Source organism: Bombina bombina, chromosome 6, assembly GCF_027579735.1.
Source record: "Bombina bombina isolate aBomBom1 chromosome 6, aBomBom1.pri, whole genome shotgun sequence".
Classification (NCBI taxonomy): domain Eukaryota; kingdom Metazoa; phylum Chordata; class Amphibia; order Anura; family Bombinatoridae; genus Bombina; species Bombina bombina.
Window position 1 is genome coordinate 102729734 of NC_069504.1, and position 15347 is coordinate 102745080.

At 35.7% G+C, this 15347-nt stretch overlaps 1 protein-coding gene across 1 annotated transcript in view; it reads right to left on the reverse strand.

Annotated features, from left to right (window-relative positions):
- PTPN12 (protein tyrosine phosphatase non-receptor type 12) overlaps positions 1–15347 on the reverse strand; it is a 330655-nt gene that overhangs the window by 164534 nt on the left and 150774 nt on the right. Inside the window, exons 3-5 of the mRNA XM_053719169.1 lie at positions 10915–10991; positions 9325–9420; positions 1106–1144 (exon numbers count right to left, since the gene is read on the reverse strand). Coding sequence (XP_053575144.1) covers positions 1106–1144; positions 9325–9420; positions 10915–10991 — 212 coding nt within the window. The remainder of the gene's footprint in view (positions 1–1105; positions 1145–9324; positions 9421–10914; positions 10992–15347) is intronic.

Sequence of the window (15347 nt, forward strand, 5' to 3'; positions counted from 1 at the left end):
ATGAAGCATTTTCTGCCCCCGCGAGCCTAACAGCCCACAGGGAAAAAAGTCAAATTTTTTAAGGTAAGAAAAAATGATTGAAACAAATGCATTTATCCCAAATATGAAACTGACTGTCTGAAAAATAAGGAAAGTTGAACATTCTGAGTCAAGGCAAATAAATGTTTGAATACATATATTTAGAACTTTATAAATAAAGTGCCCAACCATAGCTTAGAGTGTCACAGAAAATAAGTTTTACTTACCCCAGGACACTCATCTACATGTTTGTAGAAAGCCAAACCAGTACTGAAACGAGAATCAGCAGAGGTAATGGTATATATGAGTATATCGTCGATCTGAAAAGGGAGGTAAGAGATGAATCTCTACGACCGATAACAGAGAACCTATGAAATAGACCCCGTAGAAGGAGATCACTGCATTCAAATAGGCAATACTCTCCTCACATCCCTCTGACATTCACTGCACGCTGAGAGGAAAACCGGGCTCCAACTTGCTGCGGAGCGCATATCAACGTAGAATCTAGCACAAACTTACTTCACCACCTCCATCGGAGGCAAAGTTTGTAAAACTGAATTGTGGGTGTGGTGAGGGGTGTATTTATAGGCATTTTAAGGTTTGGGAAACTTTGCCCCTCCTGGTAGGAATGTATATCCCATACGTCACTAGCTCATGGACTCTTGCTAATTACATGAAAGAAATGCTGCTATAAATGAATTATTTTAAAACCACAGCAATCTTGTTCCACAGCTTGTTCTGCAATTTACTGGGTTCATAAAAATGTACGGTCTCTTACATTACCTACACAATTATAAATCACTGCTTACAAAAATAAGGGACACATGACTGAAAAATAAGTCCCCATATAAAACCACAACCTTTAAGCACGTCAAGCCGTTTCATGCACAACAGTTGCAATCGTATAAACGGACATGAAAATGAATAGGAAATAGAGGTGTTACACAAATAAGTTTTGCAATCACCACAGGAACATAACATTTTCGGAAAATTAAAAATACATTTTAAAATGGCCTCTTACATATAATGCAGAAAAAATACAGAAACAGGGAGTTAATAATTTAACATCCATGCACCCCATACATACCCGTCCCATTTCAAATTCTCGACACGCCATTACGATTATCTGCAGGGAAAATAAAAGAAAGAAAAAAAGAGAGAGAAATTAGGTTAACACCACATTTTAATATTGTTTCCAATCGATATGGTCTAAAACATTTTGTTAATATGGAATACATTTCTTATGTATATATTGATATTTAAAATTCAAATTAATTTCTTGATAAGAGAGATAAATTGAGCACAGTTTGAAAACATTGGGAAGGCTTTCCGCAAGATTTTGAAATGTGTCTGTGGAAATTTGTATCCATTCAGCCTATTGGGCATTTGTGAGGTCAGGTGTTCCAACTCATCCCAAAGATGTTTAGGGGGGTTAGGTCAGGCCTCTCCACACATCAAAGCATGTCATCATGGACCTGTCTATGTGCACAGGGGACGAAAAACAGACTATTAGCCCTCCTCCACCCAACCTTACAGTATGCACTATGCATTCCAGTAGGTAGTATTTTCTGGTGTTCGCCATTTCCAGATTCCTTCAACAAACAGCCAGTTAGTTCAGCGTGATTCATCATTACAGTGGCTGTGTGCTATATACCACTCCAGACGAAGATTGCAAATGTTAAGGTGAAGCTTGTGAACAGCTGCTCAGCAATAGAAACTCATTTCATGAAGCTCCCAATGCACAGTTCTTGTGCTGAGGTAGTTTAGAACTCTGTAGAAAGATGCAACAGATAGGTTTTACACGTTCATTGCTTCCGCACTTGGAAGCCCCGCTCTGAGTTTGCAAGGTCTACCACTTCAGGGCTTCAATGTTGTTGCTCCTAGATGCGTCCACTTCACAATAATAGCACTCACAGTTCACAAGGAAAAAGACGTAAAAGGAACATTCTCAAATCGACTTGCTGCAAAGGAGGAAACCTATTCTAGTTCAACTTTTAAAGTCACTGAGCTCTTAAAGGGATAGTCTAGTCAAAATTAACTTTCATGATTCAGATAGAGCAACAATTTTAAGCAACTTTCTCATTTACTCCTATTATCAATTTTTCTTTGTTCTCTTACAATCTTTATTTGAAAAAACAGGAATGTAAGCATAGGAGTCTGACCATTTTTGGTTCAGCAACTAGGTAGCACTTTCTGATTGGTGTCTAAATGTAGCCACCAATCAGCAAGTGTTACCCAGGGGCTGAACCAAAAATGGGCTGGCTCCTAAGCTTACATTCAAATAAAGATAACAAGAGAACAAAGAGAGGAAAAAAGTATGACCAATTGTAGTGCCAATGGGTCTCTACAAAGATTTCAGGGCTGTGCCCTGGATTTTATGCACCTATTAGCCATGGGAGTGGGTGAAACACTCCCAATGATACATTTTACCTGCTGGAGTGTAAAATTGTTTACATTTATAGCTCTATTATCTTGATTTTGTGATTTGAAATACCTGCTTTTGCCTGTTGTATCCCTCTATACTTAAAATTTCAGTACTAAAGTACTGGGTATAGAAAAGCTATGTAAACAAGAATGTTTAGAAAAACACTCCCAGTGGGGGGACAAGACAGGTACTGAAATGTTCATTTTCTATCGTTCAAAATATTGGTATCCCTGTAAATGTTGCAATAAGATAAGGAGGCTCAGTCCATTTTATTGCTTTGTGGTTTAAATTAAGAGAAACTTATTTTATTTTAAGTGCTGCGGGTTTAGTCTACAACACCCGCTCCCCACCGTTCCTCCTCTGTTGAGAGGCGGTCTTATGAATCCTGAAGCCTTCAGAGTCCACTTGCAACATACCACAGCAAAAACACCATAATTAAACAGGTACTGGAGGCACTAATTAAGCTGACTCAGACATGTCTTGTTCACTGACCAAGCTTTAGTACGGTTACGGTGTTCTATGTGAACATGAAACGGTGTCTGGCCAAAAATGTCTGTATATACATGCAAGATCCTCAGTAGAGGGCAAAAAACCAAGACCATGCAGCATCCATTGTGAAATGTGGGTGTCACTTATCCAATACGCATGCTGAGTAATTATCCAGATTAATCCGATGCTGCCATGTAAATATTAACACTACACAAATGCAATAGGGCTTGCAATCCATCACACCATTAACTAGTTGGGTGAATTACTAGAAATAATCTGGAAGACTTGGTTCCACAGTAAATTCAGCTGAAATATGATTTTTTTTAAACAAAACTAAATTAGTTGATATAAAACACCCACACACTTCATAATAACCTGTTCTGAAACTGTTCTACCTCACTTGACCTTCAGGCATGGGAGCTGTGGTTTTGTATATGCAGGTCTTGAAACTAACCACACTGGTGCATGTTGTGTACATTGCCGCTTCTTAGCTCACCAGGTCTGGCACAAACTAAAGCACTTCACTCACACAAGTAAATCAAAATTTGTTCTACATGAGGTTTGTAAACAATTCTGTACAGATTCTTATAGAGACTTTCCCTTTTTTCTTCAAGTACATTCACCACAACGCTACCGTAGTTTATTAATGGACATTAAAAATAAAGAAAAAAACGATAACCATTTAAAGGAACATCTATTGTGTTAGGGCATTTTATGTTTAAAAGCTGCATATGAGAACTCAACTGGTGAGCAAATGAAAGATAGGGGTATGCTCCTATCTCAGACCATATATTGTCAACTGAAGCATAAAGGGGGTGTTCCGGGTGTGTAATTTTGACCATGTGCTAACAACTTAAGGAGTTAACCAGAATTTAAATACTGTAACAAAATAGAGCATTTCTCTAGGATGTCCATTTAAAAAGGGCTGAAAGTTTTTTCATGATTTTTATGCGCAGTAATGAACCTCATGAACATGCTCAGTGCAACTTACCCAGGACGCAGAACATGCAGCCTATCGGCATATGCTGTGTGGGTTATATTCACTTCTCCAACGTACTAAACTTCAAATATTGAAGGGGCAATGTGTATTCACTTTATGAACACTATCGCAGGGGTGGGGATCGTTCCTGCATATGAGGGACTCTTTATAAAATTCTTTATAAATCCTCCAATGTTACTTTAAAAAAATAAAGACAAAGCTCCCTTCCCCCATGATTTTGTCCATAAAGTGAATATACGCCGCCCTCCAAATATGATGAGAAAAACTTTAAGAAAAAGTGGGAAATACCTAGTAAAAGTATAAATAAATAAAATTGTACCATATGTAAAATAGTACCAAATGCTTGTTTTGTGCTGGGGTTCTTTCATACCGAGGACACGAAAGGGTCGCCACCTCGGGCATGTTTTCCTGGACACTTATGAGCTACACATGCTGCAGTCATGAATAGTGCTGTCCAGGTGCACAATGCATGGTGCCCTCTACAAACCCTGCAGCATGTGTAACTCATAAGTATTCAGGAAAACATGCCCAAGGTGGCGACCCTAATGACACATGTAGCAGAGACCGCAGCAGTACACAGTGATTTGCTATGCACGATTCACTGTTTACATGAGGCTGCTGTGGGATATTGGTATTACTACTAACAATGACCGTAGCTAGCCTTGTCTTCAGAAGCAAGCTTGGATTGGCTCCTCCAAATAAAGCAAGTGGTAAGTGGAATTTGGCTACTGAGAAATAATTATAGCAAACAAGATGTTAATTTGTTTTTAAAAATTGTAAATTTGACTGATAGGTTACTCTATAGCAAAACAGAAATGTCTTGTATTTACAATGTGTTTAGTCTTCAAAAAAAAAAAAAATGTTCTGTAAAATCAAAGCATTTAAAAGTTCCTTTATTTTGCTTGTAAGCTTGGAAACAAACTACACATTATAAATAGTTGGGAACTAAAGTAAGGCTGATAAACATATTCAGTAGCTACTCTACACCAATAAATATTTGCAATCAGTAGGGGGAACAACCGTGAATATCTTCATGGGCCTTCAGGGTATGATACCTAACACTCTCTCTTATCTATTAAGGCAACATGTCAAGGCAGGACTTGAGGTTTCACTCTGACATTTCAACATTGTGTTTGTTGTAGCAAAATCAGCAGAAATCTACATGTGCCCAGGAATTAAGCAATCCCACTTAGTAATGAATATATAAGGAATGAAAATCACCAGTAATGCAACATACATCAAAGCTGGGCAAAATAGCTCTTCAAAAAGGGCTCCATATTCCTAAAGAGTGGTGTGGAACAGTGAGGTCTTTGTAGCAGAAAGCATCCTATGAAACACAGATTTTAATGGCATCTAGGAAATGACTGGCTCGTCTCATCTGCCCATTCTAAGACTTAGTTTCTCCAAACCAAAGTATATTTAGAGCCCCCCCCCCCCCAGTCAGCAAATACACAAACACATCCCTTAGAGCAGACCAAACAGAAACAAACCGTTTTATTAAAGTCACAGTGAAGCGGGGTTCACAGTCCCAAAGCTAGTATTTTAGTCTGTTTTTTGCAAAGTGATACATCTGATAATAAAACAAATTCACGACATTCCAACACTTTTAGATAGATAGATAGATAGATATATCCAGCCAAGTGGCATTATGAAGCAGCAGGGTGAGGGCAGTTTAATACTTTGAAATATTAGAACATTTTCTGTTGTGATTTAAAGGGACATTGTACTCTATAATGTTCTCCCCTTTAAAAAAGGGACATGGAACCCATTTTTTTTCTCTTTTGTGATTGATAAAGCATGCAATTTTAAACTTTCTTTCTAATTTATTTCTATTTTCCAATTTGTTCCGTTCTCTTTGTATCCTTTTTGGAAAAGTATACTGAGGTATGCTCAGAAGCTGCTGGTTGGTGGCTGCACATGTAAGCATATTATCATTGGCTTTCAGTTAACTCCCAGAAGTGCATTGCCGCTCTTTCAACAAAGGAAACCAAGAGAATAAAGCAAATTAGAGCATATAAGTAAATTGGAAAGTTTTTTTTAAAAATGGCATTATCTATCTTATTCATGAAAGAAAAAACAAATGTGTTTTAATGTGTAATGGTCAATTTTGCCTGCTGGAGTTAATTTAAAGGGACAGTCTACACCAGAATAATTATCGTTTTAAAAGACAGATAATCCCTTTATTACCCATTCCCTAGTTTTGCATAACCAACACAGTTATATAACTGTATATGAATATACTTTTTACCTCTTATTATCTTGCATCTTCTAAGCCTCTGCAAACTGCCCCTTATTTCAGTTCTTTTGACAGACTTCCTTTTTTGCCAATCAGTGCTGGCTCCTAGGAGCTCCACGTGCGTGAGCACAGTGTTATCTATATGAAACACATGAACTAACACCCTCTAGTGGTAAAAAACTGAGCTAAGAGGCGACCTTCAAGGGCTTAGAAATTAGCATGAACCTCCTATATTTAGCTTTCAACTAAGAATACCAATAGAACAAAGCAAAATTGGTGATAGAAGTAAATTGGAAAATTGTTTAAAATGACATGCTCTATCTGAATAATAAAAGTTTGTTTTGGACTAGACTGACCCTTTAATTGTTTGCAAACTGCTCCTTTATCTTTGTTATATAAAATGGCTACTTTTGCCCATAATATCCTCACCTATACTGAAAATATGAGTAACCAGCATCTCTGTAGAAACGTTTTGTAAAGAGAAGACAATAGCACTGAGGTAGGATGAAGAGAGAGATTTTGTATGTGAAATAGCTACTTGTGCTTAAGTAGCTATTTCACATAAAAAACAGCCAATTAAAATACAAAAATAAATATTAAACATTCCCTATTCATGTAATACTCTGCAGTAGGTATAACAATTAATTTATAGTACAGTGTCCCTTTAAATGACTAAATTTGTGCTTTGGATAGCTTAAAGGGACATTCCAGTCAAAAATTAAATGCGCATAGATGAATTACATCTTTGAATAGAAACATATTTACAAATATACATGTATTGACAAAAATTCCTCTAGTAAAGATTTTCTGTGCACGTGCAGCATAACTAGGTATTCTCAGTGCACCAGCATTTTAAATACTGCAGCTGCTCAGAGCCAGAAGGGCTTGTATCATGTCAGCAATTAACAAATTGACTCATTACCAAATGGTACAGCACCTTAGGCTTTCTGAGCAAGTGATATGATTAAAATGCTGGTGCAAACTTTAAGGGGCATAAAACTGCTATGTACTACTAACCATACTATTGCATCCCTCCTGTACACGCAGCTCTCTTATTTAACTCATTGCAGAATCCAGTTGGTAAAGCTCTGCATGTTATACTGCGCACTGCCATCTGGTAGCATCACTTTCACAGATCTGATGTTCTGACAACAGTTCAGTTCACATAATAGAGAGGGGAAGAGTTAAATTTTTGTAGTTTAACAGTTCCAAGATGTTGACGCCCAGTGTGATGATGCAGAGTTTCACCAACTGATTTTTGTTAAGGGTTAAAATAGGAGACCGCTACAAGAACAGGAGGAAAAAGATCATGGTGAGTAGTAACCTGCTACTGTAGTTGAACCCAGCAGTTTAATGTCCCTATAAAACATAATTTATGTAAGAACTTACCTGATAAATTCATTTCTTTCATATTGGCAAGAGTCCATGAGCTAGTGACGTATGGGATATAAATTCCTACCAGGAGGGGCAAAGTTTCCCAATCCTCAAAATGCCTATAAATACACCCCTCACCACACCCACAAATCAGTTTAACGAATAGCCAAGAAGTGGGGTGATAAGAAAGGAGCGAAAACATTAACAAGGAATTGGAATAATTGTGCTTTATACAAAAAAATCATAACCACCACAAAAAGGGAGGGCCTCATGGACTCTTGCCAATATGAAAGAAATGAATTTATCAGGTAAGTTCTTACATAAATTTTTTCTTTCTTTCTTTCATGTAATTGGCAAGAGTCCATGGGATAGCAAATACCCAAGATGTTGAACTCCACGCAAGAGTCACTAGAGAGGAAGGGATAAAAATAAAGACAGCCAATTCCGGTGAAAAAAGAATCCACAACCCAAATTAAAAAGTTTTAATCTTACCAAAAGACACTCATCTACATATAGCAGATAGCCAAACCAGTACTGAAACGAGAATCAGCAGAGGAAATGGTATATAAGAGTATATCGTCGATCTGAAAAGGGAGGTAGGAGAAGAATCTATGAAATAGATCCCCGATAGGATGACCATTGCATTCAATAGGCAATACTCCCTTCACATCCCTCTGTCATTAATTGCACTTTGAGAGGAAACCGGGCTTCAGCATGCCGCGAAGCGCATATCAACGTAGAAATCTAGCACAAACTTACTTCACCACCTCCATAGGAGGCAAAGTTTGTAAAACTGAATTGTGGGTGTGGTGAGGGGTGTATTTATAGGCATTTTGAGGTTTGGGAAACTTTGCCCCTCATGGTAGGAATGTATATCCCATACGTCACTAGCTCATGGACTCTTGACAATTACATGAAAGAAATACACTTTTTTTTTTTTTTTTTTTTTTTAAGTTTTCAAGGCTTTATTTATAACCAATATACAAACATTGGTGCACATAAAACAGCACATACATAGCGTTGCAAACACATACCTTCTTGTTAAATGTCCCATAGGGTGTAAATGTACATCTTAACAGATAGTGTAAGCATAGGAGGGTGGGTGGCAGGCTCTAGTCTTTGTTTGTTTAGTAACAACAAGTAGGGGAAATACACTTTTTAAACAACTATTTTTTATTATAAAGCTTTTATTAGAAACATGTTTGCTAATACTTTAATATTACATAAATGCTTCTGTTCAAAGCTGAAACACATTCATAATGTCTCTGGAATATGAATTGATCATTTGTGCAACAAACAATGAAAACATTAAATAGGTTCTGAGAAGAAAACGTGCTAGAAACAAACTAATAAGCAGACCCAGAAGCCTTTATTTTGAATGGGCATGCACTAGATAGGAAGGGACCATATGAAGTTCAGGGAAAGCTCTGCTGCAGTGTAAGTAATTTGTTGCTCATGGGGGAGAGGAAAACACTGCTCTATAGTGTCACACAACCAATTCAGTGCTGCAAAAAAACTGTGGTTTAGACGCAGGCGATACAATCTGAGGATGTGGGGGGGTACATAAAAGAATCAGGGATCCATTGCAGCCCCCACGTTATAGACTCTAACCAAGTTTTAACATGAAGTAAAACCAAGAACGAAATGTAGGTTTTTAAGCTAAATTATAGATTGCATAAAAATAAAAATGTTATAGCAACGGCAAAAAATATGTTAATTCTAAGGCTCCAACTTAACTGATGTAAGAAGCTAAGCATAATAATATGAAATGTGATTACTTACAACAACATTATATTCCCATATCATCCTCCAGAAATCTATCACTGTATTAGCTAGTGGTCCCTGGGTAGCAATGTATGCCTTTGGCCCATAAACACCCTGCAAAAAAAAAAAAAAAATGTATTAGAGAGAGCTGAATAATTCAAGATTTATTTATTTTTTTGTTTGTTTTTCTTTACATGCAATAAACATTTCTATGAGACATTACATTAAGTAAATAATATATTCCTGAAAATCCTATGCCCCACTCCTGCTGGAGAAGTTGTGGTTTTACTAGCGTTCCCGGAAGCAAAGGCTATGCTAACTATAGCTGCCTGGTATTAGATTAGAGAAGTGGTCTAATCGGTTAAACTCTTGGGCAGCAGTACAACATTTTGTTGGCATGAGTAATAACTACTCCAAACATTTTAACCCTATAAAGCCTTAGAAGTAGCATACAAATAAATGTGTGTGTATAAATAGCCTAAGAGAGGACGACTAGTGGAAAACAGCGTAGAATTAAACTAGAAGCAGCAATAATATAAAATTCTATTTTATCTGTGCAGCTTGAACAACCCTAGACATTTGTGCTTTTTAAAGTGGAAAGTTTATAATTATAATAATAAAAATTTAATTAAATAACCATTATTCTATTTTACGTCGGGTCCAGTGTATGTTTAGATGTTAATATATGATTGTGTGGTTTGATAAAGTTTTTTTTATGATTATAATCACTATGCTTTATTTAAAAGGATAAAGGATACATATTGGTGTTCTAAAACAAGTGTGGAGCACTTGTGGGTTTAATTTTTATCTATAAAGAAAATCATACAATGCATAAACCAAAGGGAGCGATTGTATAAGTCTACATTAAAACTGCAGTAAGAATAAGGTTATCCAAGTCTACCTAGAAAGATGAGATTTGTAGGCGTGTGTACAAGGTTAAATGCATTATTTAAATTATGAAAAAATGAGTTTTACATGTAATACACAAACAAAAATATAAAGATAGTTACTAAATAAAATAAGCCTTTATATTGTTGGTTTTATTTTTTTGCAAGGCAACGGTGCAACAGATGCCCATTTTAGTAAGCAGAAGCAAAACGGGTTAAAAGAATTTTGTACAGTAACTATGAATTATATTTGCTGTTGCAGTATGCAATTTAAGGAATGTACTTAATGTGAGGGCAGATGTTCCACTGCTTAAAAGCCTTGAGCCACGCAAAGCAAAAAAAAACCAATCCTCTGCTGCAGGGTGACAATGGAGAGGAGCGTTTTGTGAGAGAGATAGTGTGTCATGAAACAGAAACTCTACACACAAAAAGCAGGTCATAAGCAGAAGCGGTTCCAGTAATTCAATAGCCGAGTATCCTAAAGAAGAAAATCTATAGGGCTTAACTCAGACATGACACTTAAACAGTTTACTGATCACATTCTAACCACTAAAGAGTTAACAGATTAGCAATAAATTAAATTGAAATAAATTCAATATCCTTTTACATTTCATTCTAGAAGCTGTATCCTGTTGCAATAGATGCTTTTGTTTACTGCCATAAATTCATCAACACATACAAACCAGGAGAAGCCAACGCAGCATGTTCGGGAATATCCTACCTTGATAAAATTTGCATTGATGTAGTCCGATTCATGTGGAGGAATTTTTAATGCGAGTTTAACTCTACTGTGGTCAACTGTAGAAACAATTATCACGTATTAGTATTTCAACAAAAACAGAGAACTAAATATAGGTTATATCTCTCAAATATTAATTATTTGTTCTATAACTAGGCTAGAAAAATGATTCATGAATATAAAAGTACTCAAGTAGCAGCCATCCCATACTTTAGTTAACTATTTGGATATTACGTAACTTTAGTTTTGGGAATAAAGTGAGACACAAAAGGAAATGCAAAGTACTAAGTGTTTAAATACGCTGCCTAGCCTGAAAATATTTATATGATAGAGATATATACACACACATTTTAATATATATATATATATATACATATATATATATATACATATATATATATATATATACACATATATATATATACACATATATATATATACACATATATATATATATATACATATATATATATATATATACACACATATATATATATACATATATATATATATATACATATATATATATATATATATATATATATACATATATATATATATATATACACACACACACATACATATATATATATATATATATATATATATATATATATATATATATATATATATATATATATATATATATATATATATATATATAATTTACACCGTTTCAGAATAACAACCTGCTATTAAAAAGCATTGAGAAGCAGTGCATTTATTTAAATAGCCAGTAGGTGGAGATGTCCGCTTGTGTTGCTGCAAAGCCAAGCAAGCTGAAATTTATCAGTTTAACCAGACTTGAGCTATCGAGCAGATTTCAAAGGAACAAGATCTTCCTGTCTATAAATCAGTCCAGATTGGAATGCATAGAAAGAACGGTTTGCAGAAAAATGCAAGTGAATTCTGTATTTGATTTTATTAGGTTTATAATGCTGTTTAGCAAATGTTTTTGTTCATTTAACTTAGTTTAATTATATATTCTGTGTTGTGTAATTATTTTATTAGGTTTATAATGCTGTTTAGCATTTAAAGTCTTCATTTCAAAGCTTTAAAAATAATGTATTAGGTGTTACTTATGACAATTTTGAGAGGGGCCTGGAACCTAACTCCCTCACTTCCCATTGACTTACATTATAAATGTAATCAACGGTTTTGATTTACAACCATTCCTTCTGGAACCGAACCCTGGCATAAACTGAGGGCTGTATGTATGTATGTATGTATGTATGTATGTATAACATAATTTATGTAAGAACTTACCTGATATATTCATTTCTTTCATATTAGCTAGTGACGTATGGGATATACATTCCTACCAGGAGGGGCAAAGTTTCCCAAACCTTAAAATGCCTATAAATACACCCCTCACCACACCCACAATTCAGTTTAACGAATTGCCAAGAAGTGGGGTGATAAAAAAGGAGTGAAAACATAAAAAAAAAAAAAAGGAATTGGAATAATTGTGCTTTATACAAAAAATCATAACCACCACAAAAAAGGGTGGGCCTCATGGACTCTTGCCAATATGAAAGAAATGAATTTATCAGGTAAGTTCTTACATAAATTATGTTTTCTTTCATGTAATTAGCAAGAGTCCATGAGCTAGTGACGTATGGGATAATAAATACCCAAGATGTGGAACTTCCACGCAAGAGTCACTAGAGAGGGAGGGATAAAATAAAGACAGCCAATTCCGCTGAAAAATTAATCCACTACCCAAATCAAAAAAGTTTCAATTTTTTTAATGAAAAAAAATGAAAATATAAGCAGAAGAATCAAACTGAAACAGCTGTCTGAAGTACCATTCTACCAAAACTGCTTCTAAAGAAGAGAAAACATCAAAATGGTAGAACATAGTAAAAGTATGCAAATAAGACCAAGTCATTGCTTTGCAAATCTGATCAACAGAAGCTTCATTCTTAAAAAGCCCAGGAAGTAGAAACTTACCTAGTAGAATGAGCCATAATCCTCCGAGGCGGGAATCCACCCGACTCCAAATAAGCATCATGAATCAAAAGTTTAAGCAAGATGCCAAATAAATGGCAGAAGCCTTTTGACCTTCCTAACACCAGAAAAGATAACAAATAGACTAGAAGACTATCTGAAATCTGAATAGCTTCAACATAAGATTTCAAAACTCTTACCATATCCAAAGAATGTAAGAATCTTACCAAAGAAGTCTTAGTAAAAGACAATAATTCCTCCCTAATGTTGATAGAAATCACAACTTTAGGTAAAAATTGAAATGAGGATAGCAAAAACCACCTTATCCTGATGAAAAAAATCAGAAAAAGGAGACTCACAAGAAAGAACAGATAATTAAAAATTGTTCTAGCTGAAGAGATGTCTAAAAAGAACAATACTTTCCATGAAAGTAAATAGTGTCTAGAGAAAACATATGCTCAAATAGAAGAGCCTGTGAAGCCTTTAGAACCAAATTAAAACTCCAAGGAGGAGAAATTGGCTTAATGACAGGTTTGATAAGTACCAAAGCCTGAACAAAATAATGAATAACAGGAAGGAACACTGCCTTACCCTGATGAAAAATCAGAAAAGGAGATCCACAAGAAAGAGCAGAAAACTCAGAAACTCTTCTAGCAGAAGAGATAACCAAAAGGAACAATACTTTCCAAGAAAGTAATTTTAATGTCCAGAGAACGCAAAGGTTCAAACGGAGGAGCCTGTAAAGCCCTCAGTACCAAATTGAGACTCCAAGAAGGAGATATTGACTTAATGACAGGCTTGATACAAACCAAAGCCTGTACAAAACAATGAATATCAGAATGAATAGCAATCTTTCTGTGAAAAAGAACAGAAAGAGTAGAAATTTGTCCTTTCAAATAACTTGCAGACAAAACCAACCTGAAAAATGGTAAAATTCTAGGAATTCTAAAAGAATGCCAAAAGAATTTATGAGAAGAACACCAAAAAATGAAAGTCTTCCAAACTCGATAATAAATCTTTCTAGAGACAGATTTACAAACCTGTAACATAGTATTAATCACTGAGTCAGAGAAAACTCTATGACTAAGAATCAAACGTTCAATCTCCATATCTTCAAATTAAATGATTTGAGATCCTGATGGAAAAATGGGCCTTGAGACAAAAGCTCTGGTCTTAACGGAAATGTCCAAGGTTGGCAACTGGCCATCCGAAAGAGATCCGCATACCAAAACCTGTGAGGCCATGCTGGAACCACCAGCAGTACAAACGAACGCTCCATTAGAATTTTTGAAGAACTAGAGGCGGAAGATAGACAGAATGATAATTCCAAGGAAGTGTCAATGCATACGCTACTTCCGCCTGATGATCCCCGGACCTGAAATAGGCCCCTGGGAAATTCCTTGTTAAGACGAGAGGCCAACAGATCTATTTCTGGAAGCCCTCACATCTGAAAAATTGAAAAACATAGCTGGGTAAAGGCCATTCTCCCGGATGTAAAGATTGATTAACAGAGATAATCCGCTTCCCAAACGTCTATACCTGAGAAAAGGACCCCAGAATTTAGATAGGAGCTGGATTTAGCCCAAGCAAATATCCGAGATACTTTGTCACAGTCTAAAGACTGATAGTCACACCCTGATGATTGACATACACCACAGATGTGATAATGTCTGAAAAAAACAATAAATGTCTCTTCTTCAAAAGAAACCAACTGAAGAACTCTGGGAATGCACGGAGTTCCAAAATGTCAAATGGTAATCTCGCCTCCTGAGATTTCCAAACCCCTTGTGCTGACAGAGAACCTCAGACAGCCTCCCAACCTAAAAGACTGGCATCTATAGAGATCATGGTCCAGGTTGAAAGAATCGAAGAGACCTGTAGAACTAAATGATGGTGATCTTAACCACCGAATCAAAGATAGATAAACATAGAATTCGAAGATTTAAAAAGTGAAAACCTAGAATCCCTGCACCATTATGCAGCATAAAAAACTGGAAAGGTTTTCTATGAAAATGAGCAAAGGAAAATGAATCCAATGCTGCAGCCATAAGACCTAAATTTCCATGCATATATAGCAACTGAAGGAAATCGTAGAGACTGAAGGTACCGACAGACGGAACCCAATAAGAAAAAAATCACTTATCTGTTAGAGACAAAGACAGTGACACAATCTGGAAACCTAAAAAAAGGTGACCCTTGTGTGAGGAATCAAGAGCTTTTGATAAAAAGATCCTTTAACCATGTCTTGGAAAAAACAAAATTGAATCATATGAGATTCCGTAGTCTCAGAAAATAAAAATAATCTGAATGAAAACAGAAATGAAGATATGCATCTATTGTATCTAATGAAAACAAATAATGCTATCACTGACCAAAAAAAGTCAGAATAGACCATATAAATACCAATCTAAAAGATGGTACATTTATATAATAAAAAGATTTTCTATCTTTGGAACAATGAATAG